This window comes from Prionailurus viverrinus, chromosome A3, assembly GCF_022837055.1.
Source record: "Prionailurus viverrinus isolate Anna chromosome A3, UM_Priviv_1.0, whole genome shotgun sequence".
Classification (NCBI taxonomy): Eukaryota; Metazoa; Chordata; class Mammalia; order Carnivora; family Felidae; genus Prionailurus; species Prionailurus viverrinus.
In genome coordinates this window covers 103,789,393-103,807,733 of record NC_062563.1, presented here as the reverse complement: position 1 = coordinate 103,807,733, position 18,341 = coordinate 103,789,393, and the positions used below count along the sequence as shown (strand labels likewise).

The following is an 18,341-nucleotide window of genomic DNA, read 5'->3' as shown; positions in this document are numbered from 1 at the left end:
CATGTAGTACTCCATTGTGTATATAAACCACAATTTCTTTATCCATTCATCAGTTGATGGACATTTAGGCTCTTTCCATAATTTGGCTATTGTTGAGAGTGCTGCTATGAACATTGGGGTACAAGTGCCCCTATGCATCAGTACTCCTGTATCCCTTGGGTAAATTCCTAGCAGTGCTACTGCTGGGTGACCTCTATTCTACTTTCTTTCCCCATGACTTTGACTACTCTACGTACCTCATCTAAGTGGAACTGTACCCCATTTGTTCTTTTTTGTATTTCTTTTAAGAAGCCTCTAGAATGTAGCTGCTACTTCAGAGCCATGTCTGAGCAGGCCAGTCTACACGTGATAGGTCTGAGAAACAAGGAGTCTCTGTGTCCTTACAGGACGTACTGGGACTCACCCAGCTGAGGCCACCCTGGTGTGATGGGCTTTTGCAGATGCAAAGAGCCCTGTGGCTCTGTCCAGGTGGCTGTCCAGGTGGTTCCTGTCTAGACGCGGTGGCTGAGTCTGTATGGTGGCTTTGGTTTTCCCCGGTTCAGATGTTTGTATTTGACCAGAATCTGACACAATTTTTATACCTTTTTTAAAGCACTACATACACATGGTAAAATACTCCCAACTGTTCAAAAATCCTCTCTTCTGCTCCAGCCTCCAGCCCTTCCCCAACGAGGAGCTGTGGTTATCCACTTCTTGGGTATCTTTTGTAGGTATTCAATCCTTATGACTCGTGTGCGCGCGCGCGCCTAGCCCTGGAGTTCATCTAATAAAACGTTACAACTCTGGTTAAATCAGTACCCAGGACTTCACGTTTTTTGTGGCTATGTAAATGCTGTTTTCAGCTGAGTCACACAGTAGGCTGTGGTTACATCTTACTTCTTCACAGCTTTTTGATTGTCCTCAATTTAATAGTTTCCTTGCTTGTTAGCTTGCTTAATTTTCTAAGTATTACTCTCATTTGTCCCTAAACTCTACATACATCTCCTCTCAAAGTGATGCGATGACCAGGCCTGATCTTTTCGTAGGAGATGCCTGTCCTGTCCTTCTCCTGCTCCAGTCTGGGCAGGTTGCTCCCCAGGTCTGGGGTGCAGCTCTGTCATCTTTACTCTTGTTCTGGGGGCCCTTGTTTCTCCTATTTCCTCCTGGAGCCCAGGTTCCGCACCGCCCCCAACCCCGCCTCTTGGCTTTTACTCCTTTGCTTTGGCACAGAGCCCATCCTCCACCAGCATGGACCTTGCATGTCTGAAAATGCTATTGTGTTTTCTATCCTCACATTGAGGTAGTTTGTCTGGATACAGAACTCAAAAAGAATAATTTCCTGTTGTCATTTGGAAGTCATTGATATATTTCCTTTTTGCCCCCAGATTTGTTCTTGAGAAGTGTGGTGGGGTTCTGATTCATTTGTGAATGACTCACTTTACTTCTCTCTGGAAGCTTCTGGACCTCCACTTTATCTTGGAGTTGTGACATCTCCTGATGAGAGATGGGTGGTCTTGGTGGGTCTTTTCTCTTCCACTGTGCTGCCCACCTACAGGCCTGGTTAAGAAAGACCTAGAATCCAGCCCTGGGGCATTTTCTTGAGTTATGCTCTCCTTCCTGTGTTCTTTCTGGAACTCCTCTTACTCAGTTGTTGGAATGCCTAGATTGCTATTCTGAGCTCAGAGCCTTCGCTGGGGAGCCTCTAGAGACTGCGCCTGCTGTTTCCTTTAGGAAAGGGGAGAAGTTGGGGACAGCAACTCTTCTCCACCTCACCCCCCACCCTGCTCTCAGCATGGCAGCCTTTACTTGCATGTCTAGGAAGCAACATGTAGAATTATTTGTGGAAAATCTGGGTCTGGACTTGCTAATCAATGCAGGCACGTAACCCATCTCCCCAGGCGATTGCTGACCTCTTCCTGATATGAATGACTAAAGACAAAGTTTTGATCATGTTTCCTTTGAGCTCTCCTTTTCTCCTCCTGGTTGAATTTTCCTTCCTTGCTGGTTGGCTTAAGATGCTCCTAGACTTTTCATGCCCTTTGCATCTGATTTCTGAAGTCCAAGCTGTGCTGCTAAACTATTACTTGCACCCGATAGTTTCTCAGTCGTCCCCCCCCCCCCCCCCCCCCCCCCCGCACACAGGGGTACTTTGCATCCTTGGGCTGCCTTCCTCGGCCTTGCCCTGCATCCCTCTGTGGCCCTCACTTGCATTCTGGCTCCTGACTACCTAAGTCATGTGACAAGGCTGCTGCAACACTGGGCTTCTGGACCCTGAGCCAGAGCCAGGTCCTCAGAGGCACAGCTGTCCTCAGCCTATCAGATCTTATCATCAGTCCAGCTCCTGGGCCTGGCCTCAAGACAATGACTCCTCTTCTAAAATGAACCTGTGAAATATGTGGAAAGGACCCCCTCTTTGGTAGCCATGACCTTGTTTTTTGCTTTGTTTTATTTTTTTTGTTTGTTGGTTTGTTTTTGAACTGCAAAGAAAACTAGACTGCTCAGCCATGCAGAATCTTCAAGAGCTCCTAGAAGCAGGTGCACCATTCAGCCCCTGGCTGTTACTCATGCTGGTCCGGGCACCATTCTAGACACCTGCTTCTCTCCCTCTTTCTTCCTGCCACCATGACATCCAGGGAGATTTATTAGAGGAGGGTCAGCTAACCCCTTATTTGGAGATATTTGTCCTGTGAAGTCTCTTTCCATGTTCTCCCAGTGACCTCTAGACATTGTGACCTTCAGTCCTGCCCTAAAGCATGGAGAGATCTGGCCTTTCTTTGAAATCCCGAGTCCTCCCCAGGTCCAACTTCTGTTCATCAGGTGCAATTCCAAAATTATATCACTCCTGCACAGGAGTGAGGGGAAAGGGGAAGGCAAAGTATTCTGAGTCAGTGGGGCACTGCTCAGATTGGCACATCAGAAAGTGCAGGTGACAGATGATAGTCACATTATTGGGCCTTGGGAACAGTAAGGAGGTAATATTAACCCAAGCAGCTCTGGTTCTCCTCATTCTGATTGACACCATTCTTTTTTTTTTTAATGTTTATTTATTTTTGAGACAGAGACAGAGCGCGAGCAGGGAGGGGCAGAGAGAGAGGGAGACACAGAATCAGAAGCAGGCTCTAGGCTCTGAGCTGTCAGCCCAGAGCCCGACGCGGGGCTCGAACGTACGAACCACGAGATCATGATCTGAACCAAAGTACCAACTGAGCCGCCCAGGGGCCCCTGACTGACACCATTCTTGATGTGTATTTTACTTACTCTTTATCAGAAGCTAAAAGGGAACTGCAGCATGGTATCACTGGGGAGAAGTTGTAATTTAAAATGTTCTGTGTTTGTTCTGAAAACTGTGTGTTCAAGACCGTGTGTCCAACCTCAAGTCCAAGGGGCCTTGCTGTGGCAAATTGGCTCCTGATGCCGCTGTGCTGTTTGTTTATCCTGGCGGCTGCCACCTGTGGGCCAAGATGGCGTCCGCTCTGACCTTGCCAGCTTCCTGGTCTCTTTTAAGCATTAAGCTTCAGGCCTTGATGGGTTGAGGGATGGGTCTTACTTTGCTTTGGGATAAATAAGTTGTATCAGGGAACAAGCAACTAGAAAGGAAGATGGACCCCTCCACAGTTTTCTTCTTTTACTTTCTTTCTCTAGCCACAGCCTTTGCTCTGTCTGATGAGCGCAGTAGAACAAATCAGTGCCTTTGGGTCAGTGAAGGTGTCGCCCCTTTGAGAGCATTTGAGGGCACTTCAAAGAGTTCCTCATGCCCTCACCCTTTCCCACACCCAGCTAAGGGCAGGTTTTGCCTAACTTCTTGTGTGTAAACATGTCTGAAGGGTGGAAAGCAGGATTCTGAAGCTCTTAGAGCTAAGGCCACCTGTTTATAGCAGATACTTTACAACATGTAGTGTTCAAACTATAGTATAAGGAAAACGAAAGAAAGGTGATCTATAATAAAATAATACGAATGTGAACATGTAGATGCCTGGCATGACCACTCCAGGAGAGATCATAGAATACACAGGGACTTGCACCCTGGCACGCCCCTCACGCACGTGGCAGCCGCAAATAGGGAGGTGCTGTCCGTGATCTGAGTCATGGCCAAGTTCCAAACAGGACAAAGGGATGGCAGCCCCCGTTTTCAGGTAATTGCAGTCCTGGGAATTAGGTGGATATTAAGACCAGACAAATTCTTTGTGTGTCTATAAATGGAATTGGGTTCTAGTCTCAGAAAGTCATTTGGGTTATGGAACAGTTGCCCCTAGCCCCTAAAAACCATGGTGCCTCCTAGTTATTGTGCCCACATAAAGCAACCCTACAGGGGCGCCTGGGTGGCTCAGTTGGTTAAGTGTCCGACTTTGGCTCAGGTCATGATCTCGCGGTCTGTGGGTTCGAGCCCCACATCGGGCTCTGTGCTGACAGCTCAGAGCCTGGAGCCTGTTTCAGATTCTGTGTCTCCCTCTTTCTCTGACCCTCCCCTGTTCATGCTCTCTCTCTGTCTCAAAAATAAAAAAATGTTAAAAAAAAAATTTAAAAAAATTTAAAAAATAAAAAAACAACCCTACAAATTTGCAGCAAAATGCCTTGATGGGGCAATACCGCAACATAGAGAACCCTGGTACAGAGCCTTCCATAGAAGGCAAGAGGAGGGACAGCATATGTGTTAGTCATGTTTCTTCAGAAAAAACAGAACCAAAGAAGGAACGAGAGAAAGTTATTTTAAGGAATTGGCTAATGTGATTGTGGGTGCTGGCAAATCTGAAACAGGCAGGGCATCAGCTGGAGACCGAGGGAAGAGTTGATATTATAGTCTTGAGTCTGAAAGCAGTTTAGAGGCAGAATTCCCTCTTCCTTGGAGGACCTCGGTCTTTGCTCATAAGTATGGCTCTCAGCCGGCTGGATGAGGCCCACCCGTGTTGTGAAGGGTAATCTTTACTCAGAGTCTACTGATTTAAATGTTAACCACATATGGGCGCCTGGGTGGCTCAGTCAGTTGGGCGTCCGACTTCGGCTCAGGTTATGATCTCGCAGTTTGTGAGTTCGAGCTCCGCGTCGGGCTGTGTGCTGACAGCTCGGAGCTTGGAGTCTGCTTCGGATTCTGTGTCTCATTCTCTCCACCCCTCCCCAATTGTTCTCAGTCTCTATCTCTCAAAAATAAATAAATGTAAAAAAAAAAAAATTTTAATGTTAACCACATCTGAAAAATACTTTCACAGAAACATCTAGAGTAATATTTGGCCAAATATCTAGATGCCATGACCTAGCCACGTTGACACAGAAGATTAACACTCAGAGCATATGATAAAGAGGTTGAAGAATGTTCTTTTCCTATAGCAGAAACTCAAAGGGTATTCAGTGTAAATATCTCTATGTGTTTTCTTTGAAGCATAACCAGTGTGCAGCGTTCAGACAATGGTTCATATATCTGTAAGATGAAAATAAACAACGAAGAGATTGTGTCTGACCCCATCTACATCGAGGTGCAGGGTAAGTCCAGAGGCTACAGAGTGACCTGTATTTATTGCTTTGCATATAAAACTCTAGAGTTTAGCACGCTCATTTATAACTCTGTAATCAAACTTTGCAAATTCATAAGCACTGACATTTTATAAGGTGATCCTCTTTTTAGACTTTAGGTAATAAATGGCGTGAATTCAATTCTCAAAGTTTTAGCTCTATCCTGAGCAATTGGGCTGAGATAAAAAACAGATTATGGACTCCTTTGTCCTCAGGTTATTTACAGTTTAGAAACCTGGAGACTTTTCTGGAAGCGATATGCATTCCATTATCCGGTTCTCAGTGCTGGCACCAGGTACCCTTCGCCTGGTCTAGGGATGATTGGCCTATTATTCAGCATCGGTACATGTGGATGGTGAAGCCAGGAGGGTGAGTGGTTTTCCTGAACTGGGTCAGCAGCTCAATCTGGGACTCATTTTGGGCCCTAGGATTTGTCAGGTAGATGGTTCAGTGCAGTTCCATGACGTGACATAAGACGGGCTCAGTGTGGGTCCGAATGAGACGTCGACTAGAAGGCGGTCTCTGCCCTCAAGGAACTTGAACTGCAGTAGGGGATGTGAGCTGATGGCTAGGTGAGCCCAGGTCCCAAGGCCCCGGGTCTTGGGGCGCACGCCTGGTTCTGCAATGGCGGTGCCTGTCGAGGAAGCCTTCAAGGAGGAAGCACCTCTATTCTCACCACAAGTTGTCATTCCTCACCAGCCCACGGGCTGCCTCCAGGGCCCTTGCATCTTGGCTTTCTGAGATACCCCTGCCAGCAGAAGCACCCAAACACCTTTCTTTTCTACTTTTTCCTGACCCGCCTCACCACAGGCTTTAGAAAAAACAAGTGGTTGGCTTTTCAGGGAAGTTCAACCAGAACTGTCCCACAAGGAAAGCCTCCTCTGCTACCCATCCTTTTGCAAACCTAAACCTCATACCCACTAATGCTGCAGGAGGCCTGAGGTGGGGAGGCCCCTCAGAGGAGTCTGTGTTAGCGCTCTGCTCTAGGCCCATCCCAGGCTGGACAGCTAATGCCTCCTCAGGGTTATGTCAGCACCAGCCCTAGGGGAAAGTGGGGGTGTGGAGGATGGTAGTGTTCCTACATTTGCTGTAAATGTTGGGAAAATGTTGAGAGGACATTTAACTTGTCAGAATCCCAACAAAATGCCCAGGGCAGGATCACATTAGGTCCAAATGGAGTTTTGCAAAACTTTGAAATAGGAATAAAGAAGCCCATTATGCCACTCCCACATCATTCCTTCTGGGACCAGATCTGTGAGTTCCCAATCCTCAAAGAACATGGTTTAAGTGCCTGAGGACGGTTAACTTGACTTGTTAATTTTTTAGCATATGCTCCTAGTACGTACTCACTGGCTTTCTCTGAGGTATTTCTAAAGTTCCCTTCCTTATGGCCTCGATTCTGAATAACAGTCAAAGATCTTAGGATTGGAAGTGTGTAACTGTGTCTACACTGTTATCATTAGAATGCACTTTGAAAAATGGCCAGCCCTGTATAAGCCCTGTGCAAGTGTACAGATGTTTAAATTCACTATCATTCATCTTAAAGGGACACACGCAGTGGATTGTCCTCAAAAACAGGTGGACCTATTACGTGGCTTTGTTTTCACTCCATGTGTAATTTGGTAAGAAACACTGAAAAACGTGCCAGCCTGTCCCTGGAGTTGGAATAATGCCTGATTTCAACACCGCCAGGCCTCCCTCCCTTCTGGTAAAACCAGTTCTGAATCACCATCATAACCCCTTTGGGAAAGTGTCCTAGAAAGCCGGCTGGAGCTGGTTGGGTAAGAATAGCTTCTATTCTTTCTCAGCCAATTTTCAGAAGGTGCAAACTAGCCATTTCAGACCAGGGGTGGTATATGAAGAAATCTATTGCCAAGTTCTAGAACAGTCTCCTTTCCCCTTGGGGCTCTGCCTTTGCTTGAAGATCTGAAACATTCTTTCACTGAACTCTTTCTCCGCAGGACTTCCTCACTTTACTAGACAGCCTGAGAGCATGAATGTCACAAGAAACACAGCCTTCAACCTCACCTGTCAGGCCGTGGGCCCTCCTGAGCCCGTCAACATTTTCTGGGTTCAGAACAGCAGCCGTGTTAATGAACAGCCGGAAAAATCCCCTTCTGTTCTAACTGTGCCTGGTAAGTCCGAGTCGTGTGACTTATTTATTGTTTCCTTTCTAATAGTGAGAGGGATCACAAGTTTGGTGACCGCTGCCTTGCACTAGCAGCGGATAGAAGAGAATGAAACACAGGTGTGGCAGCTGAGGTGAGGCTACGTGGAAAAGAAACCCCGGGAGTGAGAATTCACAGGCCAGGGCTGGGAAGTGGGTGAACGCCCTGAAGGGTGCCTGTGGTTAAGTTAGCGAAGTGGCCGGAGTCCCTGAGCCCGGGCAGGGGGAGTCTTGCTCATACCTCCCATTGCAGCTGGCACTTGGCTGGCCTGGCAGGCCGTGCACTTCAGGAAACCACTTGACGCGAAGACCCCTGATGGGAGGTTTGACAGCAGGGAACCGCACAGGTCCCGCGGCACTGCTGTGGGATGACTGAGTCATTGTGGATTGTGGCCGCGCTGATGGTGGTCATCTTGATTCCCATCCGAGTGGAAGTATCTCGGCTTCGTTCCCGTCACCTCCCTGACAAGGCTCTTGGAGTCAGTGCCCTTGCTGTTTCCTGTGCTACGAAAGCCGGTGGACTCCTCTCTGGCTTCTCTCGTGGCATCTTTTCAGCAGCATCTGGCAAGGGCACCACCCCCAAATCCTTCCTTTCTTCATGCAGTCAGCGACCATCTTGCCAGGGAGTGCTGTATCCCAGGGGCTGTTCTAGGTTCTGAGAACACAGGGGTGAACCTCTGGCAACAGTCTTCCTGGCTTCCTTCCCACCCCACTGCTTCTCCTCTGCCCTTGACAGGCGCATCCCCGGACCCACTTCTTTTCACTCTGAGACACTCCCGCCACCCTGGGAGAGTTCCTCTCTGTCCTTGGCTTCAATACTATCTGTGCAACGGTGGCCTTGGGCTTTGTGTCCTGGCCCGGCCCTCTCTTCTGAGGTCCAGGCTCATGTATCCAAGTGCCTCCTTGGCATTTTCACTTGCTGGTACATAAGTATCTTAAAATGAAACTCCTGTTCCACCTCCTCTCCACACTCACTTTGCCCTAGAATTCCCCATCTTTAGTAAATGGTATCACCATTGGCCCAGCCTTCCTCTTTCTCATTCTTCATGCCAAATGCATCAGCAAGTTCTGTCCATTCTGCTTCTACGGTGCATCCCGAATCTGTTTTCTCTCCTTCCCTGCTCCACACCGCTGCCAGCACCCTACCAGTGCAGTAAGTAGCTCCCTAACTGGTCTCTTCGCGTCCAGCCCTGTCCCCACTCCAATCCATCCTCCTCAGTGGCTCCCTGTCGTCTTAGACTGTCGCTCAGACTCATTCCTGTCCCTGCCCATCGGCCCTGTGAGCTCTGGCCTCCGCCCGACTCTCCAACCCAACCCGACGCACCTTTTCCTCCCTGCTTATTAAGCACCGGTCATCCTGATTGTCTGTCATTTCCTCAGACACATTGCCCTCCTTCCTGCCTCAGGACCTTTGCATCCTTTCTTCTGTCTGCCTGCACTGTTCTGCCCTCTGCCCTCTGCCCCATGACACAACTCAAATATTACTTCTTCTGGGAAGCCTTTCCTGGTCATTCAACTATTTTCGGACCTTCCCACCTCTTTATGGACTCCCAGTCATGTGTTGCACTCGCCACAGTCTATAATCACCCCATTTATTTCTGTAGCTTCCTTGTCTGTCTTCTCAGAGAGTATGTGCTCAGCAAGGACAAGGACTTTGTCTGTCCCAAGGCAGTGCCTGACTCATAGAAGCACTCACTGAATATTCATGGCAAGAATAGACCAGCAAATGAATGCCAGCCCCTCGGTTTTATCTCTGGATCATTTTCCTAACTCCTGACTCCACGAGGAATATTAGGGTTTTCTCTCCCTCCATCTGAATTATTTTTGAGTCTCCCCAAGAAACCGATAATCAAACTACTTTTTAGTTTCAAAGTCAATTTGGAAAATACACCCCACCCCTTCTAGGATGGTAACTCTGAAGTCCTGTAAAGACATTTGTTTTTATTGAGGTGAAACTGACATACAGTTAAGTTGTGTAGAATTTAAATGCACAACTCAGTGAGTTTTGATAAATGTAGACACGCATGTAACCACCCCTTCAATCAAGGCATAGAACATTGTCATCACCTCGGAATGCCCCTCAGGCTCCCTTCCCATCAGTCCCCACCTCTCATAGACAATGGTGTACTGGTATCTGTCATCACGGATTAGTTTTGCTAGTTCTTTTTTTTTTTTTTTTTTTTTTTTAATGTTTACTTACTTGTTTTGAGAGAGTGCACGCTAGCCGCTAGCCGCTAGCCGGGGAGAGGAAGAGAGAGAGAATCCCAAGCAGGCTCCTCGCTGTCAGCATAGAGCCCAACACGGGACTTGATCTCACGAGCTATGAAATCATGACCTGAGCCGAAATCAAGAGTCGGATTACTTAACCAACTGAGCCACCCAGGCAGGCGCCCCTGTTTTGCTAGCTCTTGAACATTAAATAAATGGAGTCGCCAAGTGTATATTCTTTTGTCTCAGGCTTCTTTCCCTCAATGTGACATTTTTGGGATTCATCCGTGTTGTTGTAGGAGTACTTTGTGCTTACTGCTAATAGCGCTGTTACGGTATGGATATGCTACATTTTGTTTGTCTGTGTGGGGAACATTTGGGATGTTTACAGGAGTTGGCTATGATAAAGCCGCTACAGATACTTGGGTGCAAGTTTTTTGGGAGACATATGTTTTTATTTTGTTGTGGGTAATACCTGGGAGAAGAATTGCTGGATCGAATACTAGGTATATGTTTAACTTTTAAAGAAACCACCAAACTCTGTTCTGAAGTTACACCAAGTTCTATTCCTAGCAACAGTGGATGAGCATTCCAGATGCCCTATCTACATCCTTGCCAACGTTTGCTATGGTTAGTTTTTTTCATTTTAGACACCCTAGTGGATGTGAAATGGTAAATTTCCAATTTGCATTTCATTTCCCTAATGTCTAATATTAAATTCGATTTAGAAAAGATTTTCGCCTTTTTTTCTTGTGCTTATAGACCAGTCATATATCCTCTAGGTGAAGTGTCACTTCGGGTCTTTTGCCTGTTTTCATATAAATCTTAGAATCAGCTTGACAGTTTTGCAAGAGTCTGTTGTGATTTTGTTTGCAAATTTTTTTTTAAAGTTTATTCATTTTTGAAAGACAGAGAGACAGTGTGAGTAGGGGAGGGACGGAGAGAGGGAGACACAGAATCCGAAGCAGGCTCCAGGCTCTGAGCTGTCAGCACAGAGCCCGACGCGGGGCTTGAAGTCACAGATTGCGAGATCATGACCTGAGCTGAAGTCAGATGCTTAACCGACCCATCCAGGCACCCCGCAACTGTATTTTTTTTTAATTGTTTTTTTTTTTTTTTTTAGAGAGAGAGAGAGTGCATGCGCATGGAGCAGGGGCTTAGGGGGCAGAGGGAGAGAAAGAATCTTAAGCAGTCTTCACACCCAGCATAGCAGGGCTCGATGTCACGACCATGGGATCATGACCTGAGCCAAAATCAAGAGTCAGATGCTTAACCAACTGAGCTAACCAGGCACTTCTGCAATTGTACTGAATTTCTAGATCAATTTAGGGAGAGATCACATCTTAATAATATGGAGACTTCTGATCCCAGAACACACACTGTCCATTTATTTAGGTCTCCTTTAATTTCTCTCAGGAATTTTTTTAATAGTTTTTGATGTAGAGGTCTTATAGGTCACTTGTTAAAGGGATTCTTAAATATTTTATGTTGCTGGTGTTGGTAAGTAGCACATTTGATTTCATTTCCCAATTGTTTACTATTAGTATATAGAAAATAAATGGATTTATGTATGTGGGTCTTACATCCTACAACCTTGTGACATTGATGTATTAATTCTAAGAGGGCTTTATTGTTGTTGTTTTGTAGATTCCTTGGATTTTCTATGTAGACATGTCACCTGCAAGAGACATTTACTTCTCACCTGCAAGAGAGTTTTACTTCTATCTGTCCAATCCTTGTCTTTTTATCTCTGTCCCTTTCCTTATTTTAGTGGCCAAGACTCCAGCACAATGCCAAATAAAAGTGGGGAGAGTGGACGTGTCTGTCCCAGTCACCAAGTATGAAATAAACTGTGGGTTTGGGACAATGCCTTTCACTAGGTTGAAGATGTTTCTTTCTATTCTCAGTTTGCCAAAAATTGTATTTTTTTATCATATGATCATAAGAACTCAGGAAATATTTACAATACTTAATGATTACAGTTTTGTTACAAGACATACGCCTTGGGTGATATCTGGGAGGGTCCTCAATGCAGAGCTTCTGTGCCCTCTCCTCTTTGAATTAGGGTGTTTCACCCTCCTGGCAGATCCAGGAAAAGGCCACTCTACTAAGCTTTGGGGAGCAGATTTTTTTTGTGGAGGTTTCCTTACATAGGCACTTCCGATTAGATCACCGGCCATGTGGGGGCACTTGGGTGGCTCAGTTGGTTGAACATCCGACTTCAGCTCAGGTCAAGATTTCATGGTTTGTGGGTTCGAGCCCCACATTGGGCTCTGTGCTGACAGCTCAGAGCCTGCAGCCTGCTCCAGATTCTTTGTCTCCCTCTCTCCCTACCCCTCCCCTGCTTGCCCTCTGTCTCTCTCTCTCTTTCTCAAAAATAAACAAACATTAAAAAAAAAAAAAAAGAAAGAAAGAAAGAAAGCCTAAACCATTGGCCATGTGATTGAACACAATCTCCAGACTCCTCAACCCTCTTATCACATGGCTGGTCATTCTCTTGACCAGTTTCTGTAGGGGCCAATTGTGAGTCACCTCATTAGTGTAACAAAGCCACTCCTGTCACTCAGGAAATTATAAGGGACAAAAGCTAAATTCCTTATTGTACAAAAATGCTTATGAGGGAAATGGGCTGTAATTTTGTTTTTGTAGTGTCAGATTCTGGTATCAGGGTATTGTTGACCTCATAAAACTAGTTAGGAAGTATCCCCACCATCTCTATTTTCTGAGAGAGTTTAGTGATGTTGGTGTTGTTTTGAATATTTATTTTATTTTTGAGAGAAAGAGAGAAACAGAGCATGAGCAGGGGAGGGGCAAAGAGAGAGGGAGACACAGACCTCTAAGTGGGCTCCATGCTCCGTGATGTCAGCACAGAGCCTGATGCGGCGCTCGAACTCATGAACGGTGAGATCATGACCTGAGCCGAAGTCAGATGCTTAACCAACTGAGCCACCCAGGTGCCCCGGTGTTGTTTTGAAAAGACACGCATAAGTTCAGTGGAGGCTGCGTTGATGTGTTTTGGACACAATATTCTTGGTAATGCAGTTTGCATTACTTTTTTGATGAAGGCTAATAGTTTGAGGTTAACTGAAATCCTTAGGTCTTTTATCTCATCAGTTACTCCAAAGTCAAAGCTGTCCTGGTTCTTTTTTGGTTTTTTTAATGTTTATTTATTTATTTTGAGAGAGAGAGAGATGGAGAGAGAGAATCCCAAGCAGGCTCCAGGCTGCCAGCACAGAGCCTGATGCGGCGCTTGAACTCAGGAACTGTGAGATCATGATCTGAATGGAAATCAAGAGTCAGATGCCTCAGGGCGTCCGGGTGGCTCAGTCCTTTGAGCGTCCGACTTTGGCCCAGGTCATGATCTCACAGTTTGTGAGTTCGAGCCCCACGTTGGGCTCTGTGCTGACAGCTCAGAGCCTGGAGCCTGCTTCCGATTCTGTGTCTCCCTCTCTCTCTGCCCCATCCCCACTCATGCTCTGTCTCTCTCTGTCTTAAAAATAAATAAAACATTAAAAAAAATTTTTTTTAAGAGTCAGATGCCTAACCAACTGAGGCACCTAGGTGCCCCAGAGCTCTCCTATTTTTTGTGTATATGTTATTTTTGGAATTTCAGCCTACCATTTATCCTTACAAAAATTTAAGCCATTGACTCAGCCCACTGAGGCCATTTGGAACCTCAGTTCCCTCGTTGGTTAACAAATCATCCCCCTGCTTTGTGCTAGCTGCCGTTTGTGTCTCTTTCAAGTTGTTGATGAAAATCTAGATTTTATTCTAACCAAGGGCAGAGTCCAGTGGTCTGTTGATAAAGGCAGCCTCTGAGTTGACATCAGTTCATTAAATCAACTTTCTTGGCCACTGTTTAACCACTAGTAAATCTGCTTGGTTTTCTTTTTCACCCCATTTATTTCTGCAACTTATCTTCTGAGATGTTCTAGACACCTTGGGCTAATAACTATCACAGAATGTCTGGAAACCAGCTTGGAATTCATCTTGAAATCAGACCTGATTTGTTGGTGAGCCTAACTCCTAGATGTGACAGTTTTCTGCACTCTTACAGGCACCAGTTTGATAGCCCTCTCTTCCCCCCCCCCCATTTTTTTATAATGTTTGTTTATTTTTGAGAGAGAGAGAGAGGGTGCATGTGGGGGGGGGGTGGGGGGAGAAGCAGAGAGGGAGACAGAAGATCAGAAGCAAGCACTGTGCTGACAGCAGAGAGCCCGATGTGGGGCTTGAACCCAGGAACTGTGAGATCATGACCTGAGCCAAAGTCAGATAGTTAACTGACTGAGCCACTCAGGCACCCGTTGATAGCCCTGTCTTAAGTTTTGCTATGGATTTCTCTCTCTCAGTGATCCTGTCCTTACCAGGATCAGTAGCATTTGATGAAACTAGGGACAAAATCTATCTCTGTTCCTCTGCAACTTTTCCTCGTTTGTGTTTTCTTAGAAAGTGGAAGTGTGTTTCTGCGATAATATCTGCAAAATCTTTTTCATATCCAAGGCTGTATATAATTTGTCTCTGATGGGAGACCTGATTTATTTCTAAGTGGTGGTATACTCTTAGAACTACAACCTATCTTGGGTTTCAAGTTCACTACAATTTTTATTTTACTTTTTTTTAACTTGAAGATTTTTTTTCTTTGGTAGAGAAGATAGGAGTAAAATAGAAATAGAGCAGTTTGGGGGCACCTGGGTGGCTCAGTCGGTTAAACGTCCGACTTCAGCTCAGGTCACGATCTCGCGGTCCGCGAGTTCGAGCCCCGCGTTGGGCGCTGGGCTGATGGCTCAGAGCCTGGAGCCTGCTTCCCATTCTGTGTCTCCCTCTCTCTCTGCCCCTCCCCCGTTCATGCTCTGTCTCTTTCTGTCCCAAAAATAAATAAATGTTAAAAAAAAAAAAAAAGAGGGGGCACCTGGGTGGCTCAGTCGGTTAAGCGTCCGACTTCAGCTCAGGTCACGATCTCGCGGTCCGCGAGTTCGAGCCCCACGTTGGGTTCTGGGCTGATGGCTCAGAGCCTGGAACCTGCTTCCGATTCTGTGTCTCCCTCTCTCTCTGCCCCTCCCCCGTTCATGCTCTGTCTCTCTGTCCCAAAAATAAATAAACATGTAAAAAAAAAAAAAAGAAATAGAGCAGTTTGTAGCCTAATAATGTGTTTTTAAAAATGACATGGAACTGTTAAGCTACATATGTGATTAACTTACATAGAACTACATGCGTGCACACGCACACACACACACACACAAACGAGTCTATGTATGATTGGTAAAATCTACGTAAGCTTTGTGGATAGTACGAATGTCAATTTCCTGGTTTCGACAATGTGCTATGGTTATATAAGATGTTAACATTGGGGAGGTAGGGTGAAGGATACATGAAACTTCTCCCTATATTTCTTTAAATTTTTTTTTAACGTTTATTCATTTTTGAGAGACAGAGAGAGCATGAGTGGGGGAGGGGTAGAGAGAGAGGGAGACACAGAATCTGAAGCAGGCTCCAGGTTCTGAGCCTGATGCGGGGCTCGAACTCAAACCGGGAGATCATGACCTGAACCAAAGTTAGATGCTTAACCGACTGAACCACTCAGGTGCCCCAACTTCACCCTATATTTCTTTACACCTTTCTGTGAATCCATAATTACTTCAAAATGACAAGATTTTTAACTTTATTTCACATAACTATTAAATGCTTCCATGTTTAAAGTGTAGAAAATTCAGAAAGTATTTTTACATCTCATTACACTTTTATAATTATGACGAAAACACTGGTGTGTTTCCTTTCAAACTTCTTCTGTGAATATATACCCTTGGGTGGATGTAAGTATATAAATTATTTTCCTTCAAATTGGAGTGATAAGACACGTGCAGATTAATTTCAGCCTTTTTGTTACACAAGTAATGTGTGAACACATGTTCATTGTAAGACATTCAAACCATGGTTACATACCAAAGCAAAATGGTCAAGTCTCCCTTGAATCTCCACACTTTCACTCTCCATACAGATGTCACACACAATGTGAGCCATTGGTTCACTTCCTTCTAGGCCTTTCTCCCTTAAGTATACTCACATATGTACATATACATATAGATAGATCACCAAGACTTGTAGATCTTTCCATGTAGGTACTCATGGGCCTCTCATTGTTTATGGCAATTGCCTCAGTGCATGAATGGACCATAATTTATTTAACTACTCCCTTGTTGATGAGCATGGAGGTTGTTTTATTCTGGCGGTGGCGGTTGTTGTTGTTACTTATGTGGACATCCGTGTACCCATATATATTTCTTTTCTGAAAACCTTTCTGGACACCGTGTCCTTGTCTGTGTATCCACAGTGCCTCTTCCATAACACTTGCACCTCCTCCCACATGGAAGCACAGCCATCTACATGTCTCCCCACCCCGAATTATTAGTGTGATTATTACATATTAGTTATTAGTTATCTTAGCACCATCACCCAACATAGCGCCTGGCACATCAGAACTGTGTGAATGAATGAGTCAACTAATGAACAAACACGTGAACAAACAGACTCTGAGTCAGAGATCCCTTCACTGGGACAAAGGAACATTGTCATAATGAAGTAACTTGTATTTGCGTGATGGCTTTTGCACTTATATACTCCTTCTCATCTCTTCTCATTTATATTTCTAACCAGTTCTGTGACATTAATAGAGCAGATTTTTTTTTACACCCATTTTGTAGACACAAAGGGCTTAAGGAAGTCCAGGGAGAAAGGTCCAACAGTGTGGGCTTCCCACCATGGGGCTGGTGCTGGACACATCAAGTTCCATCAAATCAGCTCTATCTGTGGACCAGTCCCAAGCAGCTGAATTTTGTAACACTGTAAAAGAACTACATAAAACAGTCTCCTTCTTCTTTACATCTGTGTTTAATTTTGAGGACACTTTAGTGATATCTGAATCTATCTCAAAAGTTCATGTTGGGGAACGAGGTGCCATCCTGACCAGAGATGTGTGGGGAGTTTTATGCTTCACATGCTGATGCAAAACCGCGTTTGCAGGGAGAGGCCATTGTATTTTGAAATTAACTCAAGTAAACTTTCCCAAGCCCTTCTACAAAGAGAGTGCTAAGTAGATAAGTGGTTTAAAGAGTCTTGATTGTTGATACTTGCTTTGAGCCAGCACATTCGTGAACAAGAAGGCCATGTGCTTTTTCCCTCTTGATTCCACTTGTTTCCTGCCCCCCTCTATGACGTAAGAGCTGTCTTTAAGAGACACGAGTGAGGAAGTACTTTGTCTAAAGGGCATTATTCTGAGTCAACAAAGTCAGTCTCAAAGGTTACACGCTGTATGATTCCATTTATATGACATTCTCAAAATGACAAACTTACAGTGATGGCTCCAGTCAGGGATTAGCTTGGGTAGGATGTTCCTAAAGCATGAGGGAGCACTTTTTTTTTGGTGTTGAAGCAATTCTGTAATTGTATACAAATCTGTACCTGTAATAAAATTTCATGGAACTCTATACCAGAACCCCTCCCCCCAATAAAACAGAACAAAAATTGGTAAAATCTGAATACAGTCTGTATTTGGGTGAATAGGATTGTACTAAAGTCACTTTCCTGGTTTTGGTCATTGTACTATCCTTATGTAAGATCTTATCATTAAGGGAAGCTGGTGAAGGGTGTACAAGAACTCTGTCCTATTTCTGCTGAAATAGGAAATAAATTGTACTATCTCTTATAAATTGAAAATAATTTCAAAACAGTTTTATTTTTATTTATTTTTAATTTTTAAAAAATGTTTATTTGTTTTTGAGAGACAGAGAGAGACAGAGCACAAGTGGTGGAGGGGCAGAGAGAGAGGGAGACACAGAATCCGAAGCAGGGTCCAGGCCCTGAGCTGTCAGCACAGAGCCCGATGCGGGGCTTGAACTCACGAGCTGTGAGATCATGACCTGAGCTGAAGTCAGACGCTCAACCGACTGAGCCACCCAGGGGCCCCAAAGTTTTGTTTTTAAAAAGCACTTTATCTTGGGCAAAACCCAATCCCCAAATAAAGAACAGAACTGCCACAGGTTTTGCTGTATGGTATTTAATGGCAGAGTGCATTGTAGGTTAGTGGTTGGGATTCCTAGCTATGACATATGCTAATACTGCTTCACTGCTGTGTGTCCCTAGGCAAATGATTCTACTTTATTCTCTAAAATAGGGTAATAACAGTGTCTACCTCCTAGAACATTTATGAGAATTCAGTGAAATAGTGAGGGTAAGGCCCTTGGTACAGGGGCAACCTACAGGAATAACCCAAATGTTACCTGTTACAAAAATATTTACTTGAGTGGTTACGATCTCATTATATGCGGTGGTTACTATCTCATTGTCAATTCGGAGCTACCTTTCTGTCAAGAGTGGTGGACGTCTGCTGGTCTGTCTGGTTTTTATTTTTTTTAAATACTCATTTCATTTTTAAATTCACATTTAGGTAACAGCTAAGGCAGCTTTAGGTTTTAGTGGGATAGAGTTA

General features: G+C 44.9%; 1 protein-coding gene across 1 annotated transcript in view; it reads left to right on the top strand.

Moving 5' to 3' along the window:
- Positions 1-18,341, top strand: part of MERTK (MER proto-oncogene, tyrosine kinase) — a 114,208-nt gene that overhangs the window by 33,060 nt on the left and 62,807 nt on the right. The window contains exons 3-4 of the mRNA XM_047852747.1: positions 5,354-5,454; positions 7,446-7,619. Of these exons, the coding sequence (XP_047708703.1) occupies positions 5,354-5,454; positions 7,446-7,619 (275 nt within the window). The remainder of the gene's footprint in view (positions 1-5,353; positions 5,455-7,445; positions 7,620-18,341) is intronic.